We start from the raw sequence: 15,512 nt of genomic DNA, 5'->3' as shown, positions 1-15,512 counted from the left end.
CAGTACAGTATTGTAAATGCATTTTTTCTTCCTTATAATTTTTTTTTTTTTTTTTAGATTTTATTTATCAGACAGAGATCACAAGTAGGCAGAGAGGCAGGCAGAGAGAGAGAGGAGGAAGCAGGCTCCCTGCGGAGCAGAAAGCCTGATGTGGGGCTCAATCCCAGGACTCTGGGATCATGACTTGAGCTGAAGGCAGAGGCTTTAACTCACTAAGCCACCCAGGTGCCCCCCCCCCTTATAATTTTCTTAATAACATTTTCTTCCTCTAACTTACTTTATTATAAGAATAAAGGATATAATATACATGACTTACAAAATATGTGCTGGTCAACTGTTCATGTCATAGGCAAGGCTTCCAGTCAATAATACACTATTAGCAGTTAAGTTTCTGGGAAGTTAAAAGTTACACCTGGATTTCTGATTGTACAAAGGGGTCAGCACCCCAACAGCACACTGTTCAAGGATCAAACGTATATTCAGAACTACCTCATATACTTATCTCTGCACGTTTGTGCTCGTACTGCCTTTGGTTGTACTTTCCTGAAAGTGATCTGCTAAATTAAGTGGGATATGGAATTTTCAATCTTTTTTTCCTAAAGATTTTATTTATTTATTTGAGAGAGAGAGATCACAAGTAGGCAGAGAGGCAGGTTGAGAGAGGGGGTAAGCAGGCTCCCCACTGAGCAGAGAGCCTGATGCAGCACTCGATCCCAGGACCCTGAGATCATGACCTGAGCTGAAAGCAGAGGCTAAACACACTAAGCCAGCGAAGCACCCCTGGAATTTTCAATCCTAATACAGATTACCAAAATTCTCTATAGGAAGATTATATAAAGTTACATCTTCATGTCAATGCACAACCACCTTTACCCCCACAACCTTGCTGACCACAAGTATTAATCTTTTTTATCTTTGTCCAACAGTTTAAAAAAAATCTTTATCACTATAAGGTGCATCTCTTTGAATTGCTTAAGTCCAATTTGTTTTTTAGTTATCTTCTTCTAACTGGTTTGTTAAAAGTTCTCCCTTTGGGGCACCTGGAGGGCTCAGTGGGTTCAAACCTCTGCCTTCACCTCAGGTCATTATCTCAGGGTCCTGAGATCAAGCCCCGCATTGGGCTCTCTGCTCCGCAGGGAGCCTGCTTCCCCCCATCTCTCTGCCTGCTTCTCTGCCTACTTGTGATCTCTGTCAAATAAATAAAAATCTTAAAAAAAAAGTTCTTCCTGGGACGCCTGGGTGGCTCAGTTGGTTAAGCAGCTGCCTTCGGCTCAGGTCATGATCCCAGCGTCCTGGGATCGAGTCCCACATTGGGCTCCTTGCTCCGCAGGGAGCCTGCTTCTCCCTCTGACTCTGCCTTCCACTCTGCCTGTGCTCGCTCTCGCTCGCTCTCTCTCTGACAAATAAATAAATAAAATCTTAAAAAAAAAAAAAAAAGTTCTTCCTTTATGTGAAAGGTATTAATATATACAAAGAAAATTACCAATCTACCACATACCTTTAGAACTTAACAAATTTACTTCTATATAGAAGGCTAATATTTACAGAGACCAAATCCTTTGTATTTCCAGGTTTGATGTAATGCTAAGAAAGGCTTTCCCTAACCATTAAAAAATATTTTCTAGGGGTGCCTGGATGACATGGTCAATTAAATGTCTGACTCTTGATTTCAGCTCAGGTCCTGATCTTGAAATTGAGCCCTACGTCAGGCTCTGCACTGGGTGTGAAGCCTGCTCAGGATTCACTCCCTCCCTCTCCCTCTGCTCCCAATCTCCCTCATTCTCTCAAACAAAACAAAACAAAAAAAAGTGTGTGTTTTTTTTTAATTTTCTTGTAGAACTCCTAAGGAGTTCTTTAATCCATCTGGATTCTCTTTTCATGTACACTATGAAGGAAAACCTAATTTTTAGATTAGCCAGCAATCCAACCTAGGAGTAAGATTCATTTTCTTCATTTGGCTTACCTATGCCTTCTATTCCTACAACAACTATGTTATTTTATTTGTATAAGAAAGAGATTTTTTTTTTGTAACTCTTAGATTCATCCCAATTCTTCAGAAATAAATACTTGAGGTTTAATTCCAGTTACCTGTCTTTTGGATCCCAGCTGAAAAAAACATTTAAGTCTCTGTTGTCTCTCAAGGCTTCCCATGGAATGTCATCTTCTTCCGGCTGAAGATTCATTGATTTTATACTTTCTGCTAAACTGGTTGATCTGTGATACAGAAAATTTATGTATTATTTCAACAGTAAAACAGCCATGAAAACATATTAGCCACAACTTTGTCTTACTAGAAATAAAGTAAAAGAAAGAAGAAGAAAGATTTATTATTAAGAATAAAGGTTCACAGAAGATGACACAGAACCAAGCCCATATCACGCTGGCCTGCTACACAGCAAGAGAAAGCATCTGGAAGCTCAACTAAAATAAAGTGGGTCTACATTAATTCCCGAAACCCCATGTTTAAGTGGGGAAGGGAAAGCCTTTAAACAACACATGGACTGGGGTGATGACCACAGCCTGTCTGGTTTGTGCACAAGCCACGCAATGGGGCTGGCTATGCGATCATTCTCCATGACGTGCACGGGTCATTTCCCCTTGCTTCTCTGCTCCCACCAACTTCTTCTCTCTCTCTCTCTCTCTCCCCCCCCCCTTGCTTCTCTGCTCTCACCAACTTCCTCTCTCTCTCTCTCTCTCTCTCTCTCTCTTTTTCCCCATTTGTCCTTATCCTAGGCCTGCTATTATTACCCAGAAGCCCATAAACGGCTCGCAGGATCTGATCTAATCCCTGAGTTTCTTTTTAGCTCTTGTGAAATACTTACATATTTGCTTCAAGTAGAAGGTCTAACAACATCCGTTCAGTACGGACTTGTGCAAAATGAAGAGAATTATTCAGCCTGTTCCTAAAAGCGATAAACTCTGGGATCTTCTCAAATGCACCATATTTGTAAGCTTGAATAATATATTCTGAGGTCTGGGAAGGAAAGACATCACCTCCGTATAAATATTTCACAGATTAGGCAAAGAAGACAAAACTTTCCAGGCAAAACCAAACCAAACTACACTCAAACTAAAATTAAGATGTGAACTCTAATCTTTAAAGGTCACAAGTAGAATATCAGTTTTATAAAACATTATTTTTCTTTTTTCCTATATCAGTCATATGTGTTCTTCACTACTACTACTACCACTACTACCACTACTACCACCAACACCACCCAGCTGCTGCTACCCACAGAGACTTTCTCTTAGCAGTTATGTCTTTTAATTTGGTAGGACTGGAGGTTTTGTGATACCATGTCAGTCAAAAATTTCGTTTAGTGCCATTATGGAAGGGATGTTACTCCATGTTTTTCTGCATCTAAGATAAATTGCATTCTATACAAAGGTTCCAAAAACACCAGAATAATATAACCACCCCACTACCAACCCAAATAAAAAATCACCCTCTTCCAGAAAAAAGACAGGCTGCTCCTTGGTTTTGTTTATTTCTGAGTACTATGTATCACAAACATAGAGCATATGTGCATTGTATCAAGACAGAAGACAACAAACAAAAGACCCATAAGAATTCATCAGAATCCACTCTGAGGACAGAAAGACTACAAGAACCAAGTTTCTTGTCCATCCAAACTACGTAAGACCTATGCTGGAAAATTCCATGAACAAGTAAGTGAAGGAAACACTCAGCATATGCACTTTAATTTTAAAGTAATACATATGTACAGATGTAATGTTGTGAACAGAGACAAGAGAAAGAATTCTCAACAGAAATTCTGGCACAATAGAAGAAAATCTCAGGGAAGAACATTTCAGGGGTGTGGGCCTATACCATCAGGATCAGAAATCAGAAGGGTACCCTTTTGGGCCAAGGAACGTTAAGCTGAAAGCAGATGTTTGCCCCAAAGATCCTTTCCAGAAAAGCCAGTTTTTTTACACCTTAGTCAGCTCTGCCCCCATCTCCATTATGACTAAATAATTTGCCCAGTAGGAAAATATGCCGATAGTCAACAACATACCCTCTGATACACAGCCTCGCAGGGTTCATTTCAGGCCGCGGGATTGCGCCACGGGCGCTAATTCAACTGCATTCGATGCGGCTTTTAAACCCCATGGGACACCTCGGCGAGCTGTTTGCCTGCAGTATCTGGAGAAATTAAAGACGGACGGACACAAGAAAATTAAAAAGATTACTTGTGATCCTGCAGGTTTAAAGAAGGACTATCCGAAAAAGCTCAAGTGTACCTTCTAGCCTGATTAAAGGACAGTGATACGCCCCATCAAGAAGAGGCCAGGATACTCTAAACACACAGGCCTATCCGATGGCCTCTTGGCTTAGAAAAAGCAAGGTTTACTATCAGTCCTTGCGGCAGGAACTTACAGCTTGAAAAAACCAGCTGCTTACGAACATAATGATCCAGCAATTAATCAGGAGGAAAACAGGACTTCTGGGGATTTCAATCAAATTTACCAATTACAGCTCCAAAATACGCTGATTAAAGAAAAGAACCCAGCTTTACCAAGTAGACAGGCAGTCTTAATTTCTGAGTGGTCCATGGAATATCACTTTTGAAAAAGAGGCAATGGCTTTTAAAAAAGAAAAATAAGGGGCAACAGACAGGGAATGCAGTCCTTTAACAAACTGAGAAGGTAACTGCAGCTCTCTGGCTTCTGTTTTTAAGATCGTCCTCCTTTAATGCTGCAGCAAAGCATCACCGCAGAGCTAGAAAAGGGCCTGTGCATCCACAATTTGAAGAGACAACCCCTACTGGAACTGCAGGCAAAACTGGAAGCCACAGGCACTTTAAAACTTCTGAAAATCAGAGAATGTTGTCCGTACCTATTTCTACTCATTTATGCACCATGAGGCTAGTTATATCCCATATGGATTCCTGAAATGAACCCTGGTCACTGTAAGAATTAACAAAATAGATGGACATCAACCCTGAATGATCATCTTCATGAATACCTAAAACAGACTTGTAACAGGAAATTATTTTTGAAGTACAAACACAGAAGTAACTTTGAGAGATAAGAAAATCTGTCTCTAAGTCTCACATTGTAAAAATCTATTCCAAAGTAAGATGACAATGATGACATTTCCAAAAAGAAAATCCCTGTGTAGACCTTCCAAATATAAATTTCAATCCCATAGCACGAAGCCTTACAAAGCAGAACACTGGATTTTCCAGTTAAGGAGCAAAAGTGTTCTTTCAAAGATCAAGGTGGGAATTGAAATACATCAGTCAATCAAGAAAGAACCATCTGAGGAGCTCAAAAACTACCAAGAATAAAAGATGTAGAACACAGGGCTTTAGCCTTCCAAAGATCTAATACTATCAGAAGGGTTAACACATACAAGGCAACACTAAACTTCTGCTCTTTCTTATCCTCAAATTCCTATAGGAAACAGTCAATGCCACAGTGCCCAGTTCCCTATTTTCGGACTCAAGCTAGGCATGAAGGTTTAAGGTGCATTTTCCTTGCTGTACTGGTTTTTGCTTTTGCCTCTAGGACCCCCCAAAGATTATCTACTTTAGTAAGATTAAATAAGCTCTCTCTTGTAGTAATAAAAATAAATTTCAAGCAGAGAGTCCTATTCCCAGATCAATAAAATGATCAGGTCCAGCATCACATACACTCAGATCAATTAGTCACTTCTGCCCCACATAACCATCAGCAAAACTTCAGAGACAAAAAAAGGCACTGAGAACAACATACCCTCTCAAATCATTCCTGAAGATCTCCTTTCTCTATAACAGTAACTGGAGTTGTTTTGGGGTAGGTGTGTTTTGTTTTCAAAACAACTCTTTAGACACAGTAATTGGTGGGGGAAAGGGGGAAAGCAAAGTTTGAATTTTCAATAGCATATGAAATGTGCCTTATTGACCAAATCGGGAACAATGTGGTGCTTCTAGAATGCTGGGTGATTAAAAACTGGAATAAAACCAGCCACCAGGCAAGGATTAATCCACTATTTACCCCAACTTCTGCCTCAGAGCTATCAGAGAAACAAAACTTTGAAAAGGAGTTATCGGTAAATATTTCTTTAACCTCTTTCTTAGAAATACAGAAGTGACAGCCAGAATAATGAGATTTGAGAAACACTTTTGATTTTTTCCCTTGACTTAGTGAAAATTCTTAAGAACAGAGAAGGGCAAGCACAGATACCTGAACACACAGTACAAACACACAGACATAACTCAACTGCCTACTTGTGCTAAGATATTTTAGAAATCCAAGGTCCTAGAGATGCCCTCAGATCTCTAAGCCAGGCCAGCACTTTCCAGGCAGCATGTTCAAACACTGATTCCTACTTCCCTCTCTCCATGATCAGGAACTAAGGCACAAAATAAGGTATGAACAGAGATCCCAAACACGGGAAAGTGCCATGCGGGAAGGGGAATAGGGCTTAAAAGACAAATGATGCACAGCTTACTATCCCTTGCTACATCAGCCCTCTAGGCCTTGCCATAAGGCTTACCAGGACAGAATTACTGCAAGCTGACAACAATAAGCCTGTATTCCATTGTTCAGAAATGCTTCCGCTCTGCCTTCTGTTTAATACAAGGCTAAAAAATTCGATGGAAGATAGATTAACCACAGTTGTTAACAGTTACAAAAGAACCACCCCAAAAACCAGCTCTGTTGCCAAGTTCCTTAGTTGCTGTTAGACCATGAAAAGAGAAAAGTATGGGCAGATATCTGGCATGGCCGAATTCCAAGTAATGAGTTTTAGAAGCACATGAGAACAAAGCAGGCAATGACCATCCTAGAGACTTGCCTTCTTTTCACCTGTGTTCACCTCTAGTCAATCAACCAACTGTGTTCAAGGTGGATTTACACAGTTGGTTGACTGACTAGAGACTATACAAAACTTGTGCTTAACTGACAAGTGGAGACCAAGTCTGCTTGCAGTGAAAAATATGGTGCAAATCCCATCCTTTCATTATGGCACATAGCTCTACCTTATTTACTGCTACTTTAAAAAACACACTATTGACACAGTTTCTTGAAATATCCTTCAACTGGACAATTTTGTAACTCTAAGAAAATACGAGTGCACTGGCTATTGGCAAAGAGCATGGTAGTATAAACTTCGGAAATAAAAGGTAACAGAGAGCAACTGCTGTTACAGAATCTTCTACGGCATCCCAGGCTCTAAACACATATGGGTTACCTCTTATACCCTTAGAAAAAGTCCCTTAGAACTAAGAGGAATACCACTTACCACTCTAATAGTGTTTTAACTATACCTCTGCACGGATTCTATTAAACACACCCACTCTAGCAACCATAAAAACGCTTAACCTCCACCTAACAGACGTGGCCAGTAAGCTATGGCCTAAGGCACTTGCAAGTACGTGTGGTGCATTCAACGTGCACGCGTGCCACATGAGGGAAGGTGTTCTCTGACTCGCGTGCATTCAGCAGGCAAGAACATATTTTTTAAAAGCATTTTTCACTTACATCTTTCTGGTTGGAGTGGAAAAACCTGAGTGCGAAGTTACAGGATTGGGATGCAGCAGCATACTGACCTAGGGATTCGGCATATCGGGTCAAAAGATAGCTAGGTCAGAAGGAAAGAAAGAAAAAAAAATACGTTATACTTACCACCTCCAGTACCAACTACACTTCAAATTATTATAGCAGATAAATAGGCACACAGGGAAGTTAAAACAGCCTGCCACAGAAATCATCCCATTTACAGAATTAATTTCTTTTTAAAGAGCAAAGTTAATTCAGTTTTGTGGGAGACTAAAGTTTTATGCCATGCTTTCTTACGCTCGTATGATTAATGGACCAGAAGGGGATAAAGAAAATACCCTTGATTCATCATAAAGAACAGTCAAAACACAAATTCAAAGGATCTCTAAGGTCATCAAATAAAGAACATGTATTAATCTCAACTGCAAAGCAGAAATAAAGACTTCACGAAAGTATGTTCTAAGTATACAGCCATTTGCTACCTCTGGGGAAAACTCTTACCTTTTCAAAACTGTGCAAATTTAAAAATTACCATTAAATGCTGGAAGATATAAAAATCTTTCCGCTTTGCAATGGGTAATCATGGGGGGGATTACTTAATCTAAAAAGCTTAATAACAGAAACTGCAAAGCTTGAGCTCCATGTGTAAGGACCCCACCCTGATGTAGCTGGCTGCTCAGTATTCAGAGTATATACTACCAACCCAATGGTGTCATGCTGGATATGCTTAGCATCAAGGCTGGAGTACAGATCCACCACTGGTTCAAAAGCCCCCAGCACACAGTAGATTCGAACAAGCAGCAACTTGAATTGAGCATTGGAAGGGCTGTGGGTTAATCCCTCTTCCAGCAAAGTCAGGGCCTGCCACACAGCAGTCTCGTCACCTAGAACCAAAACGTAACAGTATTATCCACAGTACTTAGCAGCAGATGGAGATTCCTCATAAACAAAAAACAAAAACTTACTGGTATTATCACCTTCCTTAACTATCTGAAGAATGAGTTTAGGTGTCAAAGAACAAATTTTAGATATACACCTGTAAGCAAGACAGGCAATTTCCCAGAATAGACAGTTTCTCAATAGTTACCTCAGTTCTTAAAGATGCAAAAAGTGATGCAAACTTTAAGTTGTGAGATTTAGGAAGGAAGTTACAGAATCTCTGAGAATCCTAGATTCTGAAGAGACAGACCTTGAAGGAGAATTTGAGTCCACCAACCTTCCCAATACAGGATTTTCTTTACCAGACCCCAGGAAGATATTCTCTCTAGGCAACATTTTTCTTCCATATGTAACTCTACTATTCAGATGTCAAATAATATTTGAAAAAAGCTATTCACTAATAAATTAATAAAACAAACTTATTTTTGGCCTACCAAAATACAAAAGGTTACATACATCAATAGTCTTAAAGATTAAGTAACTTCTCTTTCATGAACCTAAGGAAATAATATGAAATGGAGATAAAGATTTATATACAAAAATACTCATTGTACTAATAATAAGGGAATGATTAAGAAAATTATAATAAGGCCCACATTATGCAGCCATTTGGTATTAATGAGTTTTTAGTAATGAGGGAAAATACTTATACACTAACAGTTCAGTAAAACACACAGAATTCAAATTACTATGAAGAAGTGATCTTTAGTCTATAAGACACGCACAGAAAAAAAGAGAAGGAAATACACCAGCTTTTAGAATGTGTTTTGGAAGCTTTCCAGCTTAAGTAAGATTAAAATAAACTCTTTCCCAACACTTATTAGTTATTTTTATGGTCAGAGAAAACTTAAACTAAAACTTAAAACACTTAAAGCTCCATGCCTTGAGCTTTTCAAATTATATGCTGTGGGTTTTTTTCTACAAGAAATGCGATATAATCAAAAATTGGGGTTTTAGATAAATATCCATAATCCTACCCAAACTATGCATACCTATAATCTATGCAAACTACCATTATGACTTTAATGTATTGCCTTTGAATCAGAATTACTTTTACACAGTAGCAGTCACGACATCATCTAATTTTGTGTTCTGCTCTTTGAAGTGTTTTTCCACGTTGCTACCTAGTCTTCCCAATTGTAATTTTATTGAATTCAACACTTATTAACTTAAAACTCTGGAGCAACACTAGATATAGGACCGGAGGATAAAGGTCACAGGTGGTTCCTGGTCTCAAGGGGCTCAGAGGTGAGTAAAGAGCTGTACAATTAAAGGGAATAAATAATTCTAAGAAGTCCTAGTTACTCGGTGCTTGGGTGGCTCAGTCAGTTAGGCGACCAACTCCTGGCTTCAGCTTGGGTGCTGGGATTGAGCGAGCCCCCGGCAGGTTCTATGCTCAGCAAGAGTTGCCTTGAGTATTCCCTCCCTCTGTCCCTCCCCCAACTGGTGTGCACACTTGCTCTCCCTCACTCTCTCTCTAAAGTAAATAAATAAATCTTAAAACAGAAAAGAAAAGAATGGGGTGCCTGGGTGGTTCAGTCAGTTAAGGGTCTGCCTTTGGCTTGGGTCATGATCTCAGGGTCCTGGGATCTAGCCCTGTGTCAGGCTCCCTGCTCTGAGGGGAGTATGCTTCTCCTTCAGCTCATGCTCTCCCTCTCAAATAAACAAAAATCCTAAAAAAGAAAAAAATCCTAGTTACTCAAAGATAACTAGTATTGAAAAAAAATCTTAAAATGGAAACAAAATTTCAAAATAAACATTAAAACAAGTATAATTTATACTTTTTCTCAACTATTAAACCATTACAAGGATATTTATTATTTTATTTTGCAAAATGTAGGCTGTAACTACAACTCTATGCAAATTCTTCACCAAATCAAAAGAGCATCAAGCAAAAAAAGAAAAGAGCATTAGGCTTTTTGGGGAAAAATTTTTCTAACTGAATGTTGTAATATAACAAAATGATGTAAATTCTAGAGATATATTAATGTACAGTATGGACTACAGTTAATATACTGTTCTGTATACTCAAAAGCTGCTAGGAGAGTAGATCTTAATATTTCTAATCATAAGGAAAAAAATCTAACTATGGGGTGACAGATGTTAACTAAACTTATGGTGGTAATCATTTCATGATATACATATCATTTCATGATATACATATATCAAATCATTATGTTATACATCTTAAGCTATACAATTTTAAGCTAATACAACGTAATATATCAATCACATTTCTTCAATAAAACTGGAGGGGAAAAAAGATATTCTTAACTTCCCATTTTACTTTTGCAGAATCATAAACAAATGCCTTTTGGCAAAATATCTGAGAGCATCATCAACTTCTTAAAGTGCTCTTCTTAGGGGCACCTGGATGGCTCAATCGTTACATGTCTGCCTTCTTCAGCTCAGGTCATGATCCCAGGGTCCTGGGATCCAGCCCCACATCAGGTTCCCTGCTCAGCGGGAAGCCTGCTTCACCCTCTCCCACTCCCCCTGCTTGTGCTCCCTCTCAACCTGTGTCTCTCTCTGTCAAATAAATAAGTAAAATCTTAAAAGAAATTTTAAAAGTGCTCTTCTTAATCTTTCACATTCAAATCAGTCTTCCAACATTCATACCGAATTTCTACAAATTTCTATTATCTGTCAGATCCACTCTGGACAATGACTATGCCTCTAATTAGAGCACTGCTACCTCACTTTCACTGACTGCAAGAAACCCTGCATCTTTATAATATTGGCAATTTTTCAATGTATCTGTACTGTACTGTATGATTATGGAAAATCTGCTTAACTTCTTTCTCTGCCCTGTCTTTCCTTCATCTATAAAACTGCACCAACCTTAACTATATTATGAGGTTTAAATTACCTAATTCATATAAAGCACTTTCAAGGGCCTGCTGGTCAACAAATGTTAGCTGCTATTGCTACACTGGGCATGTTGCTAAAAAAAAACCAAGGGATTAGCAAAGTCATATAGTCACTTATGAGCAAGAATGGATGCTAGAAGAAGTGGGGAAGGGTATCTGAGTAGGGATCAAATTACTAAGGGGTCAGTTCATTCATGGATGTTTTACAGCTCTATGCAAACTCACAATTCTGGGGCTCAGATGACAAAGACTCTGATAAGGATTTCAGCCCCATCTCCGATATAATACAGTATAACAAGTACTTACACAGGGATACATACAACATCCTATAAAAGTTCAGAAGGGGCATAAACTCTTTAGTGGGTGGGGGGGGGAGTGTGAAATCAAGACAGGCTCATCAGAGGTAAAAGTTAGATGAAGGAAGGAAGTTATTTCAAAGAGGCACATGACGCTCACTAATACTAGCAAAAAACCCAGCAGATTGAGGCTGTAAGTACCTAAGAATTTAGAGATATAAGCAGAGGCTAGGTTATACAGAGCACTGTTAACTATCCTAAAGAGGCTGACCTTTACCCTCAGGAAAACAGGGCATCTCTGAAGGGTTTTCAGCCCGAGGGTGACGGTATGAAAATCAAATGCCCATGAAACGACCCTCGAGGGCAGGGCTTGTGCCCACCACCCACAGTACTGTCTCCCCAGCCCTTTGTTTCTTGTGCAATTTATTCTCGTGAATAATATGCAGTAAGTACCCTAAATTTTTTTTCCCAAAAAACTGCTAGTAAAAGAAAATGTCAGGAGTGAGACCTAAAGGAAATCTCAGTATCATTTGCTGAATCATCCTTTTCTTGCTCAAGGATATATGATGCTTCCTTCAGCATATATTGTATTTCTATCCTGAACAGGTTAATTAGAATTACATTCCCAAAAGAGTACATTCTCCTAAACATTTTTTTAAGTGAATAAAAAGGGCTATTCCATTTCATGGACCTATACATCTCTCTCTGAATCAGTTTCTCTTATTTTAACTGTGGCAACTTTGTAATAGGTAGTTCAGTCATTATTCACTTTTCAAAAATGTTTAAAAACGTAACAGAAAACAAGAAATATCATGTGTTGACAAGGATGTGGAAAGAAAGGATCCCTCATGCACTGCTGGTGGGAATGTAAATTGGTGCAGCCACTGTGGAAAACAGTATGGAGGTTCCTCAAAAAAAATTAAAACCAGAAATATCGTATGATTCAGTAATTCCACTACTGGGTGTTTACCAAAAGAAAATGAAAATACTAACCCAAAAAAGATATGCATATGCAGCATTATTTACAATAGCCAGGATACGGAAGCAAACCAAGTGTCCATCGATAGACGAATGGATAAAGAAGACGTGGTGTGTCCACACATACGCTCACACATACACACATGAATGTTATTCAGCCATAAAAAAGAACATTTTGCCATTTGCAACAAGGATGGACCCAGTGGGTATTATGCTAGTGAAATAAGCTAGACAGAGAAAAATGAATATCATAGGATTTCACTTATATGTGTAATTTAAGAAATAAAATGAACAAACAAACAAAAAAGGAGACACAGACCTAGAAATAAAGAACTGATGGTTGTCAGGAGGGACAGAGGGTGGGGAAAAAAGAGGAGTGGGAGGTATAAGCTTCCAGTCATGGAATGAGTTAAGTCACAGGGATGAAAGGCACAGCGTAGGAAATACAGTCACTGGCACCGCGACAGTGGTTCATGGCGACAGATGCTGGCCACATCTGTGGTGAGGAGAGCATGATGTGCAGAACTGCCGAAGCACTATGTTGTACACTTGAAATTAATGTAATGTGTATGAACTATACTTTAATAAAATTTAAAAAATAAAAATAGAACAGATGTGCACTGATTTAAGATTATCTGGATTACAGAGAGGGGGATTATCTGGCAATGGGCTCTTCTAGAAGTACCCTGGAGAAGGGCAAGGAGGAAAAACCTAAAAGCATAAATCAAATTCTTGGATTATAATAATTAGTCTCAGGATTTATAATCAATAAAAGCAAAGCATAAAGTCAAACTGAAATCACTCTTCCTTACCTGTTTCTCTCCATATATCAATAAGCACATGGACAGCAAGGAGACAGTAATAGTCTGAAAACTGCAATTCGGTTTTCAAACAGGATTTCCCTGTAGGGAAAAAATCCCATATTTGTATTTTAACATTTGTTCAACTATCACTGCCCCAAAGGAGTTTTTTAAAGCAGGAAAGTGACAGGAGGGAGAAGATAAGAAAGAGGAAATGAAAGTAATAAGAGGCGTATAAATACCAGAAGAAAAATGGTAAGCCATGAATCAAAGGATTCAAAAGAAGGTAAGGCCACACTCAGCTGGAGCAGAAGGAAGAGTTCTAGAACAAAGGTGCTATCTGCAATGGCCCCAAAGGGAGAGCAGCAAGATTTGGAAGGAGGTTTCAGGTAAAGAGAAGAACAGAAGCCAAGGGCCATGTACAACTAAAATAATGGTACACTCATTACTTCACCTAATGATTCAGATTACAGTTAGAGAAACACTGACATCATCTGGTCACATAATTTATACTTTATCACATATATCTAGCAAAAGATCATCTACTTCTGAACTAAACATTTATCTCATAATCTATGACATTCACTTTGTTCAATTTCAGTCTATATATTAAAAATAGTAAGGCCTATAAGCAGAAAATGTCACAATTAATCATAAGCCCCATGTAATTCATATGAGCCCCAGTGGGACAGAGTTAGCTCAATCAAGAAGAATATGGACACCTATCATTATTCAAAACTCCAAACTTAAGAAAGGCTTTATATGTGAACAGTCTTCCCATCTGACAGAATAAGCTCCTTGCCACACTCATTAAAACAAGGTGCTCTGAATGATAAAAACAAAAACCAACAGACTAAAACTTAGCAAATCAGGCAACTACTACACATTTTGAAAGAATGCTCACCAAATTCTAGTCCGTGCTGATACCTTAGCATCAGTTCTCTGACCACACTCAGCTTCTGGTTTTTATCCATAGTGTGGTACAAGCCGAGCAGCCTCGTCAGCTGCACGACACACAGATGCTGCTGCAGAGCTCTGATGTCCGCAGGCAGCGCCAGCTTCTCCTCAGTTGGTGTGGACAAAGGAACAACTCCAAGTAACTGATTAATAAACTGCAATGTAGAAAAAAAGCACCAATCTCAAAACAGAACTCATCTTTGGCAGGCTGTAATTAAAAAATGCTGAAGTGATCTAGAAGAAGGCATTTTCTATCTACCAAAATTAGTAAAACAAAAAAATTTCTAACAGCACACAATGCTGATAAAAGGCCAACGGAAATGGCATTCTCCTTCACTGCTGGCCACAAGTCATCTCTCAATACCAGGTACTATACCAACTGACAGATTAAAAGAATTGTGAAAATGTTTCATAAATTATTCCACACAACATAATATAATGATATGACAATGAAAAGCTTGATTAGAAAAGCTATAAAAAGAGCAGATTATTAAAAACAAACCTACAATTACAACTGAAATACAAGTGAATTCTTACAGAACCTACAATTACAACTGAAATACAAGTGAATTCTTACAGAAAATATTACATGTTGAGAGGAATAGTTATGTCATGTCAGTGGCCTTAAGTTGCTTTTTTTTAAGGTTTTATTTTCAGATACAGATTCACATGCATGATTTAAGAAATAATACAGAGAGATCCCAGGTACCCTTCGCATCCAGTTTCTCCCGATGCTAACACTTTGCATTAAAATGATTTTCGGAGAGCCTGAGTGGTTCAATGGTTAAGCATCTGCCTTTGGGTCAGGTCATGATCCCAGGGTCCTGGGATCTCAAGCCCCATGTCAGACTCCCTGCTCAGTGGGGTGTCTGCTTCTCCCTTTCCCTCAGCTCTCTCTCTTAAATAAATACATAAGGGGCGCCTGGGTGGCTCAGTGGGTTAAAGCCTCTGCTCTCGGCTAAGGTCATGGTCTCAGGGTCCTGGGATTGAGCCCCGCATCAGGCTCTCTGCTCAGCGGGGAGCCTGCTTCCTCCTCTCTCTCTGCCTGCCTCTCTGCCTACTTGTGATCTGTCAAATAAATAAATAAAATCTTTAAAAAAAAATACATAAAATCCTTCTTTTAAAAAAAAGTATTTTCTGAGGTGAGGGGTAAGGGGTGGGAGGATAGAAAGGTCTGCGGTAGA

The 15,512-nt window shown here is 39.0% G+C and overlaps 1 protein-coding gene across 1 annotated transcript in view; it reads right to left on the bottom strand.

Annotated features, from left to right (window-relative positions):
* The window catches only part of NAA25 (N-alpha-acetyltransferase 25, NatB auxiliary subunit), a 71,617-nt gene that overhangs the window by 17,516 nt on the left and 38,589 nt on the right, over positions 1-15,512 (bottom strand). Inside the window, exons 12-17 of the mRNA XM_082698380.1 lie at positions 14,276-14,483; positions 13,384-13,473; positions 8,192-8,372; positions 7,471-7,570; positions 2,823-2,974; positions 2,089-2,214 (exon numbers count right to left, since the gene is read on the bottom strand). Of these exons, the coding sequence (XP_082554506.1) occupies positions 2,089-2,214; positions 2,823-2,974; positions 7,471-7,570; positions 8,192-8,372; positions 13,384-13,473; positions 14,276-14,483 (857 nt within the window). The remainder of the gene's footprint in view (positions 1-2,088; positions 2,215-2,822; positions 2,975-7,470; positions 7,571-8,191; positions 8,373-13,383; positions 13,474-14,275; positions 14,484-15,512) is intronic.

Source organism: Mustela nivalis (genome assembly GCF_964662115.1).
Source record: "Mustela nivalis genome assembly, chromosome: 14".
NCBI classification, from domain to species: Eukaryota; Metazoa; Chordata; class Mammalia; order Carnivora; family Mustelidae; genus Mustela; species Mustela nivalis.
The sequence above is the reverse complement of the archived record's forward strand: the minus strand, read 5'-3'. Positions and strand labels throughout refer to the sequence as shown.